The sequence below is a fragment of the Mesoplodon mirus genome, assembly GCF_964341445.2.
Source record: "Mesoplodon mirus genome assembly, chromosome: 19".
In the NCBI taxonomy this organism is placed as follows: Eukaryota; Metazoa; Chordata; class Mammalia; order Artiodactyla; family Ziphiidae; genus Mesoplodon; species Mesoplodon mirus.
The window spans coordinates 13,985,070-14,006,092 of NC_138995.1; the positions used below are offsets into that span (position 1 = coordinate 13,985,070).

General features: G+C 44.1%; 1 protein-coding gene across 1 annotated transcript in view; it reads right to left on the bottom strand.

The window, feature by feature from the left end:
• Nucleotides 1-2,581: 2,581 nt before the first annotated feature.
• HYDIN (HYDIN axonemal central pair apparatus protein) overlaps nt 2,582-21,023 on the bottom strand; it is a 437,603-nt gene continuing 419,161 nt past the window's right edge. Inside the window, exons 83-87 of the mRNA XM_082606776.1 lie at nt 20,303-20,466; nt 19,320-19,470; nt 14,288-14,518; nt 4,825-5,049; nt 2,582-3,227 (exon numbers count right to left, since the gene is read on the bottom strand). Coding sequence (XP_082462902.1) covers nt 2,745-3,227; nt 4,825-5,049; nt 14,288-14,518; nt 19,320-19,470; nt 20,303-20,466 — 1,254 coding nt within the window. The 3' untranslated portion in view covers nt 2,582-2,744. The remainder of the gene's footprint in view (nt 3,228-4,824; nt 5,050-14,287; nt 14,519-19,319; nt 19,471-20,302; nt 20,467-21,023) is intronic.

Here is a 21,023-nt window from a genome sequence, read left to right on the forward strand (position 1 = left end):
GGGGTCTATTGTTGCTGCACACGGGCTTTCTCTAGTTGCGGTGAGCGGGGGCTACTTTTCGTTGCGGTGTGTGGGCTTCTCATTGCGGTGGCTTCTCTTGTTGTGGAGCACAGACTTCTAGGTGAGCGGGCTTCGGTAGTTGTGGCTCACGGGCTCAGCAGTTGTGGCTTGTGACCTCTAGAGCGCAGGCTCAGTAGTTGTGGCAAACGGGCTTAGTTGCTCCGTGGCATGTGGGATCTTACCAGACCAGGGCTCGAACTCGTGTCCCCTGCATTGGCAGGCGGATTCCCAACCACTGCGCCACCAGGGAAGTCCCAGTTAGAGGAATCTTGAGTCTCATCACGCTCCGGCTGTGACCGTGGGTGCTTCACCCAACTTCTACACGGCTTCCTCCGTCTTTCCTGCAGTCTTAATGATTGTTTATCATACTAGGTTTAGACGTGTTGAAAAGGTACCCGTTTAGGAGAAGGTGGTGGTGGGCCAATTGCTCCCCTCCCCCAGCTCTGCCTCTGGGGAGTGGGCGGGAGGAGGGACTTTGGGGGGCGGGCAACCATTTCAGTCACTTCGGCTGAAAGCAGAGTTGGAGAGACTCCTCTCCAGGGCTCTAATGAAGAGCGTTAGGGCTGTGGGTTCAGCAAAGCCTCAAGTTCTGCCGGCGCCGTTAAAGCAGCGCTCTGCACTGCAGTGTGCGCACAGACCCCCTGGAGATGTCATTAAAATGCAGATTCTGACTCAGTAGGTCTGGGGCCGGGCCTGAGAGCCTGCATTCCTAGCAGGGTCCCATGTGATGCTGATGTGAGGAGGCAGTGGCTTCAGATCAGCAGCAAACATCGCCCAGGACTTGACAGAAATGAGAGTTCTCGGGCCCGCCCAAACCTACTAAATCAGGCCCTCTGAGGGTGGCCCAGCAGTCTGTGGTTTAGCAAGTCCTTGGGGCGATTCTGATAGATGCTACATCTGAGAACCGGCGGTTTCTTCAGACTCCGTGTACTTGCCGGTTGGAGGACCAGCTCGTCGGGCTCTGTGCCTCTCAGGTTGCTGCTTAGTGTGTTGTTTGCTTGTTTAATCACTGGGCGTATCTGTCGTCTTGTTCTTTGTCTGTATTCCTATCAGCAGGGCCTTTAGTGGCTACAAAACTGAACTGTTAAGTGTGCGCCTGCAGATGCGTTAGGACAGGCTTCATCTGGTACTTAGCTGTGTGCCAAGTGTAACGGGCGGAGGGGCGGCGGGAGGTACAAAGAGATGGAAGACTGTCCATTAAACACACACCACTGTAAGGCAATTATACTCCACTAAAGATGTTAAAAAGAAAGGATATGTGCATCAGAAAAAAAAACCACCTCTAGTAGCTACAAGGTCTTGTTAAAACACAGGTTGCTGGGCCACAACCCTGCAGTTTCTGACTCAGTAGGTCTGGGGTGGGCCCTGAGAATTTGCATTTTAATAAATTCCCAGGCAATGCTGGGGCTGCAGGTCCAGGGATCACTTCTGAGCGCCACCTCTTTGGAGCGTCCATTCCCAAATGGCCATCTTCTTTTATGCCTCCATCTTCTCTTGCGGGTGGGCTGGAGGGGATGAGAAGAGGGCAGGAGGTGGACGCCGGGGACCCTCAGGCATAGGTGAGTGCGTGCATCTGTGCAGAAGCAAGTCCACTCCAGGGCCAGCCTTTAACCACCTTTACTTCAACAGGCGTTGCCAACAGGTAAGTGGCTCTACTAATACCACTGCAGGCCCCGGGGGAGAGTCTGCACATGCCCGCTTCTCCTTGGAGGTGGGGCTTCCACGGTGCTTTCCTTCTGAAGAAAGGCGCCAACTTAGAACGTCACCCTTTACGCGCGCACAAAATGGCTGCAGTTTAAAATACATGACACCGGGACGTAGTCCTCTCTCTAGAAGTAGATTCCTGACTGGTTGCACCATTAATGGCCAGGTGGGTTTTGATCTGTAGCACTGGTTCTCAACACTGCCACACAAGCTGAAAAGAAATGATGCCATGTCCCTCCCCAGACGGATTAAATCCGTATTTGGGGAGGTGGGGTCTGGACCAGAATTAGGTGGAGAATCACTGCTCCATAGGCTGAGTGCTGTACACAGGGCTGGGGGTGGGGAACTGGGGTGTCTATTAGCATCCCTCCAGGACCTGACCTTCAGCGAGAACTTTCTCTGGGGAACAGATATTGGATTCAGAGACGGAGGGAGCATCCCGATCTCTGTCCCTGCAATAACTGTCCTAATGTGTCTGCTCATTGCTTTGAAAGTAGTGACTTATTTGACTTTTATGCAAAAGCAGAATAAGATACCACGTCCAAGTAGAGTCATGGCTTTAAAAAGCCGTGGGTTTTAAAAAGAAACTGTGGGGCCCCAGAGTCATACACTGCTAAGTGCTGTATGATGGAAGGTCGTGAGTGTAAGACCTGTGTCATCTTATTAAACATGAGCATTATTACATAGTGCTTGGGCTTTGGAGATATATTAAGAAACTAAATGAAGAGACTTGCCCTTGCCAAGTAAAATATAGCTCTGTTTCGTGTAATTACCATGTTTAATATGGAATATCTATATTTCATACAGATATCTGGAATTCATATAATGCGGAAATAGGTGCCCCTGTAATTGAATTGGAGGATAGAACAGTACCTTTAGAATTCTGATGATTTTCTCTATTCTTCGCAGGGCTAGAACAACACATAGGTATGAAGGCTGAGGAGACGGTTTTTCCATGATGCCGCGGGCCCTGGTTCCCACTACGGGGTGATCCCCTTCAGGTAATAAACCCATTTAATTCCAGTGTCGCTGCCTTCGCCGGGAGGGCAGGCTACAATCAGCTTGCTGGTGATGGGTGTTTTGCTGCCTGATGGGTTTCCTCCAAAGTAGACCGTGATGTTGTTGGTCTTCTTGGGCTTCACGGAGTCTACGGCGCGGACGGAGAAGGCCGGGTTCTCCACCGTGAAGGACAAGGTGACCGGGTGGAAGAAGACGTTCTTGAAGGGGATGACTATGTTGTCCCCGGCTCGGATCAGGAAGGGGCCTTGCGGCTTGGGGGGCAGAGCCACTCCGAAGAGGGGGATGATGTACTCGCCGCCCACGAGCGATGAGAGGCTCAGGAGGCCCTTGCTCTCGCCCAGGCGGCTGGGCTCGAAGTACACCTCCACACTCACCTCGGTGCCGCCCTGCGCCCCGGGCGCTGTGTAGATGAACTTTTCCGTGTGGAAGTCTGGACAGTCGGTCTGAAAGGAGAACAAACGCGCTCGGCTCACCCAGGACCCTGAAGAGCAAACCAGCAGTTCAGGTCCGTCCCCAGCCCCCAACCCTCCGACATGAGCAACCTACGCTTGCGTGAGGACGGGCAGGTTATACAAAAGCTGTGCCCTTAAAACTCCCTTGAAGAGTAGGTGTTACTAGGTTATCCCCGTTTTACTACAAAGAAACCAAGGCCAAGAGATGTTAAATAGACACACAGCGGGACGATATGGGTGGCGGGCCTGGGCGCTGCTCCCCCGTATCCCTTGCTTCTTTCCTTCCACTGCCCCTGGAGGACCAGAGATTCTGGCTCCTCGTGGACGGGTGGGACTAGTTCTGGACCATAAGTTGCGAGTAGAAGTGCAAGGTGTCCCTTCCACACTAGAGCATTTATTTGCCAGAGCAAGTCCCTCTGGGGTCTTTTCACCCCTCTGCTGCTATGACTGGAGACATCTGAGATAGTGGTTGCCCCTCAGCCTGGATCCCCGAGTGGCTGTGATGAGCAGAGTCCCCTGCTGACCCTCCCTGGATAGAGAAGCATGAACGGGAGGCAAACCTTTGTTGTTTTAAGCCACTGAGATGCTGGGGCTGTTTGTTACTACAGAATAACCAGGCTTCTCCTGATGGATGGGTATGATCAAGAGCCTACGCCTCTCTAAAAATCGTGAATCACTACATTGTACACCTGAAACTTATAAAATCCTGTACATCAACTATACCTCAGTTAAAAATAGAGCCTATGCCTTGTGACCATGGCCTTGGGACTCTGATGATAACTGGGCACACAGCCACCCAGTGTAAGGCTACACTCCTCGCTCCCCTTGTTGCTGGGTGTGGTCACATGAAGTTTTCTTCAATGGAATGTGAGTGGAAGTAATGTATGCAGCTTCCCCGTTTTCCCCAGGTAGCTGGCTGCAGTGTGGATGTCACAGTAAACCATCTTGGTCTGTGTGCACCGAAGCAACTCCCCATAGAGGGAAGAGCATCAGGAAAGAGGGGTCTGGGTGCCTGATGTCATGGAGCTGCCATTCCAGCCCAAACTGCTTATGCCCACACTGCTATCTGAGAGAGGAATAAACTACTATTTTGTTGGTTTGTGGGGCTTTCTGTTTCAGTAGTTAATCCTATATTCACACTGATTTAATAGGTAACATATATGGAACGCTTACTATGGGCCAGGATTAGTTTTATATACCTATTTAAAAATCCTGACAGCTATCCTGTGAGAGTGTTAGTAAACTATTCATACAAAGAGTAAACGGTGAAGCCAGGATTCAGATCCAGGTCTGTTGGATTCCACAGCCGATACTCATGACCACTAAGCTCTATTGTCTCACTGTACTGACCACTGAGTATGTTGTGGGAAGCAAAACTCCCCCTACCCCAACCCCAGTTTGTTATGCTAGAAAGTCTGTGAGGAAGAACCCAGGCCTGGTACTCTTTGTTTCTAGCTGGCAGTTTCCAACTAGATAAAGCACCTGAGTCTGAGTTTCACATTTCTGCACCCACCGTGTCCCCCTCCCATTATTTTGGAGCCCAGACTTCTGGAAAGCGAGGGCAGAGGGTGAGGCAGGGGCTGCTCACCCTGCAGTAGTATTCTGTCTTCTGCCGGGCGTAATTGGTGAACTTGGCAAAGATGCTCTGGCCACTGCCGAGAACAGCCTGGAAGTGGACAGGCTTTTCAGGCAGTGCTGGCGTGGTCTTCAAACTGAGCTCATATGGGTAGTAACCCAAATCACTGTTGTGCAGTGTTAGTTTCCCGAAGGTTTCTCCAGCTTTCAAGGGCTGGAATTCAAATGAGAACGTGCCCTGCAAGAGAAGACGAAGGCTCCTGTGACGCTGAATGTCTGACCCATCCTCTGCCCCCCGGTGACCTCACAGCAGGTTGGTAGCAGATGCTCATACTGACCTTGAGCCTGGGGAACCTCTGTCCAAACCAGCCCACTTTTCCTCCCCTGGACCCCTTCTACCTTTCCCTAGTCTGGGTATTTCTATATCTGGAATCTCTTTGAATCTAAAAATAGGTACTGGATCCTCTCTTGAGAAGCATAATTATGGAGATGGGGGGGGTGGGCTGGAGGAGCAGGAGGGCTGAAGGTCAGGCAGTTCTTTCTTTGCTCATAGCCCATCTCTGAACAGTTTCCTGGGTTCTATCATCATTGGGGGGAGGCCTTCTCCTTCCTCTATTATCATCCAAAGCAAAATAAAACAAGAACCAAGGAGTACTGCTTATAATAGCAAAACAAGGGAAACAATTCAAATGCATTAGCAGTAAGAGATTGGGTAAATAAAGTATTCTTTATTCACATCAGTGGAATATTATGTAGCCATTACAAAGGAAGAGGCAAAGCTCTAAGCGTTGAAATAAAAGGTGTTGGTAATATTTTAAGTGGAAGAAAGAAGGTTCTAGAAATGTATATAAAGCTCTAGAAATGTATATGAGCTTATTTTTGTGGAGAAGATTATATGTCTATGTATGTACAGAAAAGAGACAAGGGTATGTCGAATTGTTACCAGTAGTTATCTTAGGTTGGGGGAAATGGGACTGTGGGGACTTTTACTTTCTATTTCATGTACTTTTGTAGGGTTAAAATTTTGTTTTTATCATGAGTAGGTTCTTTTTTTTTTTTTAAACTACTTCTGGGCTTCTCTGGTGGCACAGTGGTTAAGAATCTGCCTGCCAATGCAGGGGACATGCTTTGAGCCCTGGTCTGGGAAGATCCCACACGCCACGGAGCAGCTAAGCCCGTGAGCCACAACTACTGAAGCCCGTGTACCTAGAGCCCGTGTTCCACAACAAGAGAAGCCACTGCAATGAGAAGCCCATGCACTGCAACAAAGTGTAGCCCCCGCTCGCCACAACTAGAGAAAGTCCGCGTGCAGCAATGAAGACCCAATGCAGCCAAAAATAAAATAAATTTATATAAAAAAAGAAAACTACTTCTTCCTGAACAATAAAATAAAGAGGATATCACTAAAATTATTGTAGATGTTTAACAGAGAATACAGTACAAAAATTTACATGATCTTACCACAATTAAAAAAATTTGGATGAAAACGGACAAATGTATAAACAAATATACATTACAGAAACAGACTCAAAAAGATAAAGAAAACCCATATAGTCCTATAACCATTAAAGATATTTAATCAATAGTAAAACAAAAAATTTCCCTTAACGAATTTCCAGATCACAAAGCTTTACTTTTAAATTCTACCAATCTAATATTCCACAAGTTCTTCCAGAGAAAAGAAAAAGAGGAAACCTACCTCAACTAACATAATCTTGACATCAGAATCCAACAAGGAGAAAGGAAAATTGGATGCTAGTTTCCCTACTGAACACATATACAAAATGTCTAATAAAAACGTTATCCAACTGATCCAGCAACATATAAAAGAGAGAATACTACATGACTAAGTTGGGCTTATTCCATGAATGAAAAGTTGGTTTAACCCTGGAAAAACCAATCAGTTGCCACATTAACAAATTAAAAGGAAAACAATCAAATGAGCATCTCAATAGATGCAGTAAAAGTATTTGATAAAACTCAACATCCATTCATAGTGTTTTTTAAAAAGCTCTTAGCAAACTAGGAATAGAAGGAGATATCCTTAATCTGATAAAGGGTACCTATAAGAAACCCAAAACAAATATCATAATAAATGGTGAAACTTTGAAAGCTTTCCCTTCAAGATCAGGAACAAGACAATGCCTTCTGTTGCCTTTCTGGTCAACATTGTTCTGGAGGTCCTAGATAGCCCTGTAAGGCATGAAAAAGTACTTAAAGGAAAAGGTTTAGAATGGAAGAAACAAAATTGTAATTACTTAAAGATGACATGATTGTACATGTACAAAATACAAGAATCTACAATTTAAATTATTATTAAGTGAATTTTATTTATAAGATGTTTGGGTAAAAGGTGATATACAAAAATCAGTTATATTTCTAAATGATTGCAACAAATATTTAGAATATGAAATTTTAAAAAGATGCTATCTATAATCGCATCAAAATATACAAAACCTAGAAATAAATCTAACAAAAGATGAGTAAAGCCTCTACATAGAAAACAAAAAACATATTATTGAGAGAAATTAAAGAAGACTTAATGGAGATTTGCTCATGGGTTGGAAATCTCAATACTATAAAGATTCAAATTCTCCCCTATGACAGACAGGCTCCAAGATGGCCCCCAGTAACCCCTACTTCCTGGTATTCACACCCTTGTATAGTCCTCTCCCACACTGAACCAGGTTGGTCTATGCGACCACAAGTATGTGGCAGAAGAGATGGCGTGTCACTTCTGAGATTAAGAGGAAAAGACTGTGGTTTCTGTCTTGTGCACCCTCTTTCTTCTTTGCTGCCTCACTTTCTTTTATTTTTTTTAATTTTTAATTTTTTTGGCTGCGTTGGGTCTTCGTTGCTGCGTGCAGGCTTTCTCTGGTTGTGGTGAGTGGGGGCTACTCTTCGTTGTGGTGAGCGGGCTTCTTATTGCAGTGGCTTCTCTTGCTGCAGAGCACGGGCTCTAGGCAGGCAGGCTTCAGTAGTTGTGGTACGTGGGCTCAGTAGTTGTGGCGCACGGGCTCAGTAGTAGTTGTGCATGGGCCTAGTTGCTCCGTGGCATGTGGGATCTTCCCGGCCCAGGATCAAACTTGTGTCCCCTGCATTGGCAGGAGGGTTCTTAACCACTGTGCCACCAGGGAAGTCCTCTCACTTTCTTTTAGATCGCTCACTCTATGGTACGTGAGCTGCCTCGTTGAAAGCAGCTCGCAGGAGAGGCCACATGGTGAGGAACTGAAGCCTCCAGCTAACAGCCAGCAAGGAACTAGGACCTTTCCAGCAACCAACCACATGAGTGAGTTTGGAAGCAGATTATCCAGCCCCAGTCAAGCCTAGGGATGCCTAGAGTCCTGGATGACAATTGACATCCTCATGAAAGCCCCTGAGCCAAAACCGCCCGGTTAGGTGGCTGCTTTTAGATTCCTGATCCTCAGAAACTGTGTAGGTAAAAAATGTCTGTTGTTTTAAGTTGCTGAGTTTTGGAATAATTTGTTGTGGATCAACAGAAAACTTATACATTCTTTTTTTTTTCCTTCTGCACCACGCAGCTTGTGGGACCTTAATTCCCCGATCAGGGATTGAACCCAGGCCCTTGACAGTGAAAGCGTGGAGTCTTAACCACTGGACCACCAGGGAATGCCCCAGAAAACTTATACATTCTTAAAATAATCTATAGACTTAATTTAATCCCAATCAAAATCCCAACAGAGTTTTTGTTTTTAAAGGAACTTGACAAGCTGACTTAAATATATATATGGAAATGCAAAGGGCCAAAAATGCAATGCTATTCTTGCCAAGGTACTCTTGAAAAAAAAAAGAATATAAGAGATTATTAAGTCTTAATATAAAGCTAGAGTGATTGCTTGCTTGGCCATATATCAAACTATACTATAAAACTGTAATAATTAGAATGCTGTGGTATTGGTACAAGTTCAGAAATTGAGTCATTATTATATTATAGGAAACCTAGAACAGATTCATGCATATATGGACATTTGATTTATTTCACAAACGGCCGTGTAAATCAGTGCGGAAAGGACGGTCTTTGTAGTGACACAGTCTGAGATGATTTATATTCACTTGGAGAAAAAAGAAACTTGACTCTTGCCTCACGTCATACATTAAAACCAGTTCCAGGTTTTGAGCAAGATGATAGCAGCAGCCGCTGCACAGTCTTCCCAAATCCCCCACAAGACACTCAGACCAACCAGCTTAACGACAACACCTATAACATAACTAAGTGAAAAGATAAGCTACCAACACCAAAAGATGGGGGAGTAGGGCTGATTACTCACAGCCATGAGACCGGTGTGAGTAAGCCACTGTCTGGGAGGAGTGGGAGAGACAGCAAAGGAACATCAGTCTGAGAGCCAGGGAATCACCCTAGATTGAGGGTCCCACTCAACCTGGGAAACTTGACAGGACAACTGACAACAGCAGCCTAAGCTGGAAGGATGATCTCAGGCTCTAGTTTATCGCTAACTGCAAACATGTCACAATAAGATTGGGTGACGTGGGGCAGCTTAAAACCAAGTTACTTAAACTCCCTTCTAAGGCAAAACCTTGTGCCGAGAGAAACCTCTGAGAGTAGAATCTGTTTGACTGTGACTGAGACACTGAGGGCAAAGGAAAGATAAAGCTCAGATAAAGGTGGGGAGAAAAAAGAAAAAAAACCCTAAACAGTACAAAGCTGTATTTTAAAAAATATCTGTGGTAACAACAGAAGAGAGAATCTTAGTTATGTGAAGCTACAAAAGGTATCCAGGGCCACCTTTTCCTTCTAAAAGCATGGAAAAAGTTAGAATGCACAACAGAAAAGGAATAAAAAAGTTGAATGATGAGCAGAATAATATTGCTATAGACAATGAAGACATGCCAGGAAGAGATCACTACAAAACAAAGAGAAAAAGAAAACACAGAACAGATAAGATAAACAGAAAGTACAGATTTGCATGTACACCTGAATACGTCACTATTTACACTCAATATAAATGGTCTGAATGCTCAAGTGAAAAGGAAGCCTTGCTAGACTGGGTTAAAAAACCAAATCCATCTCATCTGTACACTGTTTATAAGAGACACGTTTAGATTATACGGATAGAGAAAGATTCAAAATATGATGATTAAAAAACCCCCACACCATGCAAATGCTAACCAAAAGAAACCTATATTAATATTAGACAAAATAGATTTTAAGGCAAAAAGTGTTACTACAGACAAAGAAGATCACTTTATAATGAAAAGAGTTTCAAGTCACCAGAAAGATATTATAATTTTTATTTAACTAGTAATATAGCTTCAAAGTATATACATAAAGCAAAACATGATAGAACTACAAAGATAAATAGATCCACAATCATAGTAGTATATGTTAATATCCTCTCCTAAAACTGATCAAGCAAGCAGACAAAACTATCAGTAAGGCTAAAGAAAACTGAACAACAAAACAGCAAACACATTCTTTTCAAAAAGAGATGGAGGATTTTAAAAAAAGACTATATTGGGCCATAGAGCATGTCTAAAAAAATTCTAGAGTACTGAAATAATATGGAATATACTCTGACCACAAAATAATTTTAAAAAGTGGTAACTAGAAAAATCCACATCTTTGAAAATTAAGAAACTTCTAATAAACCAGGAGTCAAAAAAGAAGTATTAATAATAGTGAAAATTAGAACACTTTTGAACTTAATGATAAAAAATGCTACATATAAATATAAAAACTTGTATGCTACAGCTAAAGCAGTACTTAGAGGGAGATTTATAATCTTAAGTGTGTATATTAGAAAATAAAGAAGACTACAAGTTAATTCCCTAAGCGTTTATCTTTGAAATTAGTTAAAGCACCACTAACCCAAAGGAAGCAGAAGGAAGGGAATAACAAAGATAAGAGTGGAAATCAATCAACTAGAAAGCAACCATACAATAGAGTGTAACAACAAAGCCCAAAGATGTTTTTTGGGGAGAAAAAAAAAAAGTTGAGAAACCTCTAGCAAGGTTGATCAAGAGACAAAGAGAGAAGGCACAATAACCAATATTAGAAATGAAAAGGGGACGTCACATAAAAAAAGGTAATAAGATTCGTGCTGTGAGACCTAAAGTTCTTATGAGGTTGTCTAAAATGAAAAGACACGTCAGCCGGGCCTCTGGTAGCTCCCTGTGTGCTAAATGTGTCAGTGACAGGATCAAACATGCTCTCCTTATTGAGGAGAAGAAAATCGTTGAGAAAGTATTGAAGGCAAAAGCACAGAGTCAGAAAGCTAAATTAAAAATGAAGCTTTTTTTGACAGTCTCTTCAATAAGTGGTGCTGGGAAAACTGGACAGCTACATGTAAAAGAATGAAATCAGAACACCTCCTAGCACCATACACAAAAATAAACTCAAAATAGATTAAAGACCTAAAAGTAAGGCTGGACACTATAAAACTCTTAGAGGAAAACAAAGGCAGAACATTCTTTGACATAAATCACAGCAAGATCTTTTCTGACCCACCTCCTAGAGTAGTGAAAATAAAAACAAAAATAAACAAATGGGACCTAATTAAACTTAAAAGCTTTTGCACAGCAAAGGAAACCATAAACAAAACGAGAAGACAACCCTCAGAATGGGAGAAAATATTTGCAAGCAAAGCAACCGACAAGGGATTAATCTCCAAAATATACAAACAGCTCATGCAGCTCAATATCAAGAAAAACATACAACTCAATTGAAGAATGGGTGGAAGACCTAAATAGACATTTCTCCAAAGAAGACATACAGATGGCCAACAAACACACAAAAAGATGCTCAACATCACTAATTACTAGAGAAATCCAAATCACAACTACAATGAGGTATGACCTCAAGCTGGTCAGAATGGCCATTATCAAACACTCTACAAACAATAAATGCTGGAGAGGGTGTGGAGAAAAGGGAACCCTCTTGCACTGTTGGTGGGGATGTAAATTGATACAGCCACTATGGAAAACAGTATGGAGGTTCCTTAGAAAACTAAAAATAGAGCTACCATATGATCCAGCAATCCCACTTCTAGGCATATACCCAGAGAAAACCATTCAAAAAGACACATGCACCCCAATGTGCATTGCAGCTCTATTTACAATAGCCAGGACATGGAAGCAACCTAAGTGTCCATCGACAGATGAATGGATAAAGAAGATGCGGTACATATATACAATGGAATATTACTCAGCCATAAAAAGGAACGGAATTGTGCAATTTGCAGAGAAATGGATGGACCTAGAGAATGAGTGAAGTAAGTCAGAAAGAGGAAAACAAATATCATATAATATCACTTATTTGTGGAATCTGGAAAAATGATACAGAGGAACTTATTTGCAAAGCAGAAATAGAGACACAGATGTAGAGAACGGATGTATGGATACCAGAGGGGGGTGGTGGGATGAATTGGGAGGTTGGGATTGACATATATACACTACTATGTATACGATAGATAATTAATGAGAACCTACGGTATACCACAGGGAACTCTGCTTGATGCTCTGTGGTGACCTAAATGGGAAGGAAATCCAAAAAAGAGGGGATATACGTATATGTATAGCTAATTCACTTTACTGTACAGCAGAAACTAACACAACATTGTAAAGCAACTATACTCCAATAAAAATTAATTTTTAAAAAATGAGGCCTTTTTGAGTACCAAAGAAAATCAAAAAACAAAAAAAAGGTAATAAGAGGATAGTAACAATGTTATACCAATATTTTCACTATATCGATGAAATGAAAGTGCTCTTATTACTGACTCAAGAAGAAACAGAACATCTAAATAGTCCAATAACCCACTGAGAGAATTAAATCAGTAGTAGACAATCTTCCTATAAAGAAAACACCAGTCCTCAGTGGCTTCACCAGTGAGTTCAAAGAAGACATAATTTCAATCTTTTATAAACTCTTTCACAGAATTGAGAAACCGAGCAAATTAGCAAAAGTGACACCCAAACTGGACAAAGAGTATGAGGAAGGAAAACTGTGGTCCATTCTCATTCATGAACACAGAGGCAAATCTCCTACACAGACTATTACCCAACTAAAATCAATCTGTATGTAAAAAGGGAGTTATCAGTTTATTAGGAGTCTATCAGATCGGTAAACTTTAAAAAATTCTGACAATACCAAGGGTTGGTGAACTCGCACTGCTGATTGGCAGTTATCTACTGATTGGCAGTTAGAGGCAGGCACACCCTATGACCCAGGGATTCCACACCTGGGTGTACACTGTGGAGAAATACAGGTGCTTGTGCATCAAGAGGGCGCTTGTGCAAAAGAACCATAGCAGCATTTTCCACGAGAGCCAAATGTTGAAACCAACACAAATGTCTGGCCATAGTAGGATGGATATCTAATTTGTGGTCTAGTCATTTAGGATAGTCTACAGCGGTGAGGATGAATGAACCTCCGCTGTGGGCAACGGCACGGAGGACCGTCACAATTCACAACTCTGAGCGAAAGAAATAACACATTACAGAATGTATATAGTATGGTTTCTTTTGCATAAAGTTCAAAAACAGGCAAAACTAAACTATATTGCTTAAAAGCAAGACATGATCATTACAAAATAAGGATAGTGGCAACTTTTAGGAGTGAGGGAGAGAGGGGTGTCTGGGAAGGTGGCAAGTTTTTATTTCTTGGCCTGGGTATTGGTTTAACAGATATTTATTTCATAAGTTTTTGTTTAAACAAACATGTTTGCATGCATATACATGTTTATATGTACACATACATATATGTATATGTAGGTTTTATATACTTTTCTGTATAGTTCACAGTGAAAAATATAAAAATACGATAAAATAAAGGGCATGGAGACTCTCTCTGAAGAACAAAACAGACAACTAGATTCTGAAAGTGAAGGAAGAGACAGAGTGGGAGGGCAGGGAACAGGCCAGGTGGGTTGAAGTTGGGGAAACAGAAGAGATTTTGATGGAATCCGGACAGTGAGAGTTTGGAGTGACAAACTGATGAAAAGAGCATTTATCTTCCCACCAGTTGATAACTCTGGGCCATGTCTGCCCAACCACTGTCAAAGCCTTCTTGTGCCACCTCCCTGAAGTGGTCTGCGCATAAACAAGCCCACAGACACGTGTGTGTGTTGTACACTTGATACACTATTATGTGTCCCTTGCTGTCCTTTTCACCACATATATTCTATGTGACTTATGTAATCAGGAAAAACAAGAAGAATATTTTAAATTTGAGCAAGGCAAACAAACACATAATAGAGACAAGTCCCTTTTCCATGCCTGAACCAAAGCTCTGTGTGGCCCTGGCTTATGCGAGGACTTGGGCAGCAGAGGAAAGGAGAGAACAGGAGCGTGGTCGATCCGTCGACCATCCCCTGCCCTCCCGACCACCGCCAAGGCTGGCCCAACTAAGGGATGCAGAACGTGGATCCAGAGGCCCCCTGGGCGGAGCCTCCAGCAAGGATAAGGGGGCGGGGAGCCCCTGGCAGGCAGGGCCATACCTCAGAGTTGGCCGGCACCACAAACTGGGAGGGCAGGCTGATGTCGGGCACCCTGCATTCCGTGGAGAAGGTCACCGAGTAGGGCAGGGGGTTCTCCACCCTGATGGAGGCCGATGTGCTCTGCCGGACAGGGCTCACCATCTCGATGGTTTTGATGATGCCTGAAGGGATGACCCTGAAACTCACTGTGTAGTATAGGAACTCGCTGGTCACCTCGTTTCGGAAGATCACCTGGGTTCACAGAGAGAGTGGAAGGAAGTGGGGCAGAGGGGAGGGTTAGCCCAGGGTCCTCCGCCATCTACACGGTCCTTCTCCCTGTTCGCAGTGCGTGGACGCATGAAGCACAGGGACCAGGCTGACACAGGCCCTCCCAGCCCCTGTGAACCCTGCCAGCCAGCCCTTCTCTTCAGGTATTCTGCTCTGGCTTCTCCCAGGTGAGAGAGCATGAAGGAGCCTGGGTTGCTTTAGGAGAGGCTAGAGCAGCACCGTCTAGTGCTGAAGATGAAGGTGTCCCCAGTGGGGACAGCTGAGTGGCCCTGGAGAACAAGCAAGACCTCAAGAGGTTCATGTTGTGCTGGGCTTCACTCCAGTTCCTGCTGCTTCTGGAATAGTTAATAATATTAATAATAATAATAATGATAATGATAGCATCTAACACTTGATTACTGTGTCCTAGGCACTGGAAGTACTTAATTCATACAGTTTGCAGGCAACATGACTATTCCCCTCACCGGTTTTTCTAAACATGAGCAAACGGGCTTTAGCAAGTTATTCTCTTGCCCAGGGTCACCTGCATAGTAGTATCAGAACCAGGATTTGAACCCAGGTTGGCCTGACTCCAGAGCTCACACCTGTAACTGCAGTGCATTGTCCCCTCACCCCTGTGTCTGACCTGTTGATAAGCTTCTCCCCTTTTTCAGTTCTTTCCCTGGATGACTGATGACGTTGAGCATTTTCTCATGCGCTTCTTGGTCACTCACATATTTACTTCTGTGACGCAGAGTCTACTCCAGTTTTTTGCTTTTTTTAATACCTTGAGTTGTTTATCTTATTACAATAGGTGGTAATAGTTCTTTACATACCTGCCTTTTTACTTTCAATCTCTTCCTGTCTTTAAATTTAGAGTGCTCTGATACCCTCTGTATTTTAATTGGAGTGTTTAGTCTTTTACATTTAAAGCAATCATTTATGTGTTTGGGTTGAAGTCAGCCCTTTTGCTATTTCTTTTCCATTTGTCTCTTATTTTTTCATTTCTTGCTTGCTACTTTCCTGCCTTCTTTTGGATCAATGTGTAGTCTTTTGTAATATATTTTATTTCCTCTACTGGCTTCTTACCTATATTTTTAAATAATAGATTTTTAGTAGTTGCTCTAGAGCTGACAACACAGCAGTCAGGAAATTGTCCCAAGCCAGAGAGGACAATCACAGGACTCATTTCATAAGTTTCTCTTCTCTCTGATGGATTGTAGTATTGTGCTGCCTGTTGTCCGATGCCTAAGAAGAGTTACCTCAGATATTCTGTCCAGCTTTATGGTTGTTTATGGTGAGGGTCTAGTTACTCCAACGTAACCAGAAGCAAAAGTATTTTTGACTTTTAAAACACTTTTAGGTTGTTGTTGTTCATTTCACTATATATGTTACTGTAAAGAGATCCTGTGATCTGGGTTTGTTGTCATTTTTACCCAAAATTTTACTTGTATTTTATTTATTTTTAAAAAATAAATTTATTTATTTATTTATATTTTTGGCTGTGTTGGGTCTTCATTGCTGTGCATGGGCTTTCTCTAGTTGCGGCGAGCTGGGGCTACCCTTCGTTGTGGTGCACAGGCTTCTTATTGCAGTGGCTTCTCTTGTTGCAGAGCACGGGCTCTAGGCGCAGAGACTCTAGAGCGCAGGCTCAGTAGTTGTGGTGCGTGGGCTTAGTTGCTCCGCGGCATGTGGGTTCTTCCTGGATCAGGGATCAATCCCGTGTCCTCTGCATCGGCAGGCGGATTCTTAACCACTGCGCCACCAGGGAAGTCCCTTCACTTGTATTTTAATAAATATATTTGCTGGTATTTTTCTGTTCATACCTACAGTTTACAAATAGCTCTAATTCTCTCCCTACCCTTCTCTATGAATGAGAAAATCTCTTATCTCCCCATTTGCTTCCAAATGAAAGAAAATTTTTTTCATTGCCTTATTTTATCCCTCCCCTTGCTATTTCCTATATTGAGGTCATATGAAATATTAATTTCAGATTTCTTTTCAACAATTATTTGAAATTACCTATCAATTTAATTTTGATTCTTTGTTCATTGTATCCTTGTACTTTCCTCTTGGATTCATTTACAAGAGGAATCATTTTGCTAATTAGAATTAATGTTTCATATTTCCACTGTATCTGTTAACATAAACATAAATTGTCTACAAATTAAAAAAAGAAAAATTTTAAATTTTGTAGCACTTCTTTCAGATAGGGATTGTGTACATGGATTGGTTACTTTGAGTCTTTGCATGTTTAAAAGTGTCTTTATTTTGCTCTCATGATAGTCTTGTCTGGAAAAAGCATTCGAAATTGAAAGTCATTCTTAACAGTTTGAATAGCTTACCCTATTGCTTTTGGTATTCAGTGTCACCACGAGAAATCTGATGTTATTGTGAATATTACTTCCATCTATTTTCTCTAGAATTATTTAGGACTTTCTCTTTTATCCCAGTTTTCTGAAATTTTGTTCTCATGTACTTAGATGTGAGTCTGTTTTTCATTCACCTTGGTTGGCAACTTGGTGGGTTCCTTCAGTTAGAAGACTCAGACTTTGTCAAATAGTTCTGGACACTTTTTTCTTCAGTTATTTCATAGAGTATTTTCTTCCTTTTGTTATCTTGTGTTTCTGTTTTGGGAGCTCCTATTAGATGGGTATTAGAACTTCTTGATATATATTTTATGTCTCATATTTCCTTTCAGCTTTACTGAGATACAATTCACATGCTATACAATTCACCCATTTAAAGTGTACAATTTAGTGCTTTTTAAATATATTCACAAAGTGATCCAACCATCCCCACGCTCAATTTTAGAACATTTTCACCACCCCCAAAAGAAGCCCTGTCCCCAGTAACAATCATTCCTACTTCCCCCTAATCCATCCCTTATAGTCCTACGCACCACTAGTCTGCTTTCTGTTCCTATAGATTTGCCTATTCTGGACATTTCATTTCAACAAAATCATATACTATGTGGCCATTTGTGACTGACTTCGTTCACTTAGCATAACGTTTTCGGCGTTCATTTCAGTGTTGCGTGAATCAGTACTTTGTTCCCATTACTTTTTATTGCCAAATACGATTCCATTGTATTTATCCGTTCACTAGTTGATGGACATTTAGGTTGTTTCCATTTTTTGGCTTTTATGAATCATGATGCCATGAACATTTATGTACAGGTTTTCGTGTGGACATATGTCTTCACCTACTTGGGGTATGAATGGCTGAATTCTATGGTAACTCTATGTGTATCCATTTGGGGAACTGCCTGCCTGTCTTCTAGAGCAGCTGCGCTGCTTACACCCCCACCAGCACTGCGTGAAGGATTCAGGTTCTGCACCCCCGTGCCCACCCCGTGCCCACACCCGTGCCCACACCCGTGCCCACCCCGTGTCCACACCCGTGCCCACCCCGTGCCCACCCCGTGTCCACCCCCGTGCCCACCCCGTGTCCACCCCGTGTCCACCCCCCCGTGCCCACCCCCGTGCCCACCCCGTGTCCACACCCGTGCCCACACCCGTGCCCACACCCGTGTCCACCCCGTGCCCACCCCGTGTCCACCCCCGTGTCCACCCCCGTGTCCACCCCGTGCCCACCCCGTGCCCACACCCGTGTCCACCCCCCCGTGCCCACACCCTGTGCCCACACCCGTGCCCACCCCCGTGCCCACCTCCGTGCCCACCCCGTGCCCACACCCGTGTCCACCCCCGTGCCCACCCCCGTGCCCACACCCGTGTCCACCCCGTGCCCACCCCCCCGTGCCCACACCCGTGCCCACCCCCGTGCCCACCTCCGTGCCCACCCCGTGCCCACACCCGTGTCCACCCCCGTGCCCACACCCGTGTCCACACCCGTGCCCACCCCCCCGTGCCCACACCCGTGTCCACCCCGTGCCCACCCCCCCGTGCCCACACCCGTGCCCACACCCGTGCCCACACCCGTGCCGGTACTTGTCATTATTTCCTTGTATTCTTGACATTTCTTTGCGCTCACATGCCATTTGTTTCACCTTAAAATCTTTCCCTAGGTGGTTCCATCCTCCATCTTGGCTTCAAGTACCACCTGTAAGTGGATACTTCCTCTGTAATTCTCTTCAGCCCTGACATCTCAGTGAGCCGCTGACCCATATGCTCCGTTTCTTTACAGCACTTAGGCCATTTTATAATTATGCATTCATAGTGCAATTATTTGATGAATGTCCATCTCCCTCCACTGGACTGTGTGCTCCAGGAGAACAGAGACTGTGCCTATTTTTGATCATCGCTGCATTACCAGCACATAGTATATAGCATATGGCGCATGTGCTCAAGAGATGCTTGTTCCATTGACGAATGAATTAGGACAAACAGCTCATGTGTGAAAGACCCTGAGGAGTCTTAGAGTCGATGGCTCTAAGTTGAATCCTGGCTCTGATGTTACTAGCTGTGTCAAGGGCTCAGCATGATGCTGGACACTCTGTAAGCCCTCAGAAAAGGGATCTTTTGTTATTATTTTTGTGGTCTGGTGTTTGCTGGTCCATTGTTACCTACTGCTTAAAGATTTTCAAGATTCTGCCACCTTGAAGGCTTGGAATGGACCTACACGTTGGCTGGCTAGCCCTGCAATCTGGTCTCATCTTGAAGAGTTTGGGAATCCTGAATGCCTTTGCCTGGTCCCTCTAAATGGTCAGCCTAACAGGATAACGCTATGCTGGCTGTGAGAGGGCATCTTCACTCCCAACACGGGGATCATCAGCCTCAGGTCAAACCTCCGGGGTCCCAGGGCAGTGCCTTTAACATGTGGATACCTTTGCTGTGTACAGTCCCTCCTTGTGGGAAAAGAAGTTCAGCTTGTAGTCTTTCTTGGAGGCAGACAGCACATCAATGTAATCAAGGCCCTTTAAGGTGACACTTAGGTCGGGCTTCTCCGGTTTCAACATTTCCACAATGACCCGGAATCTGGGGGAGCACAGGGGTGCAAGAAGAGAGGACAGACAAAATGAGACAGTTTGCCCAAAGGGAAGAAGGCAAGGTGCCATCTCCACTCTTGATTTCATGGAAAGCACACGGGTCCAGGGTTCTAGTCTCCACTCTGTCACTAACAATAACAGTAACTACCATTTACTAACTGCCTATTCTGTGCCAGAACTGAGTCGGTGCACCACACGTGTTACATTACAGGCTGTTAGTCCTCACGGTGCCTGTCGGAGGTACCTCGCGTTATCCTCTCCATCTTACTAGGGAAGAAACTGAGGCTGAGAGAAGGAAGATGACAGCTCGGTTAACAATGCCTAGTTATTGGCAGAACTAGCATTTCAGCTGGGGTCTGGGCCTTCATCCACTATGCTGAGCAGGCAGTTCTCTTCTCCCAGCCTTTGGCTTCTTTTCCATAAAAGAAGGGGACCAGGCTGGTTGGCCTCAAGCTCCTCTAGGTCTTCTGTTCTCCTCCACTCTCACTGCAACTACAAGATCCAAGGGACGTCCTTCTCTGGCCAGTGGCTTAGGTGATAAGACAGGGCTTTCAATAATTATCGTTTTGATAATAATAATGACAGCTAACATTTACTGAGCACTTATTTTGGGCCAGGTTTTGTTCTAGGAGATTTTCAAGTTATCAGCTGCTCATAGAGAGTGCTGAACAGGAGACTCTCTCTGGGACTCAGTTAAGCAATGCCTGGCCACAGCACAGAACTTTGACTCTTTAGCCCCCACTGTCCTCTAGGGGCCCTGACCAGGGGAGGGGCTAGGCTCGACGGTGCGAGTCCTCCCCCCATCTCCCCCACTCCCTCACCTCTGGGGCTTGTTCAGCCAGTTGGTGATTTGCAGGAGCTCAGTGTAGGGCATCTTACATGGCACTTCACGGTAGATATTGGCCACGGCTTTGGGGAGCTCGGAAGTCCCATGCAGTTCATACAGCCAGCCGGTCCCATCTGGGAGGGGGAAGAAGAGGGTGCCCTAAGAGAAGAAGAAATGTGGTCAGAATGACACAGAGGGTCCTTTATTAGCCACCTCTCAGGCATGGCGGTAGCACAGGATTAATGGAGGCTCTGCAAATAAGCATAACACTTTTGGAAAGCAGCTTAGGAATATGTTCCCCAGAGTCATAAAAATGTTCATGTATTTGAACCAGGGATCCCATCCCAAGAAACTCACCGAAGAAAAACCCCTGCAGCAGAAAAAGTTACATATATACATACACGTGTATATTAGAACTACTTATATTGATGAAAATTTAGAGATAACTTAAACATCCAATAACTGGGAATGTTAAATAAATTATGGAACTGTCATTCAATGAAATATTAGTCAGTTGTTAAAAATGATTATCACAAAGATTACATAGTTAAATAGAAAAATGCTCATGATATAATGTAAAGTAAAAGTAAACAGGAGGCAAAACTGAGGATGCTGTGATGGCGGCTATGGCTGTATTTGAATAAGGATTGGTAGCGAAGACAGAAGAAAACAGTGCTTTTTGGGGAGGGGAGGTGGAAGACTGTGGCTTCTTGTCT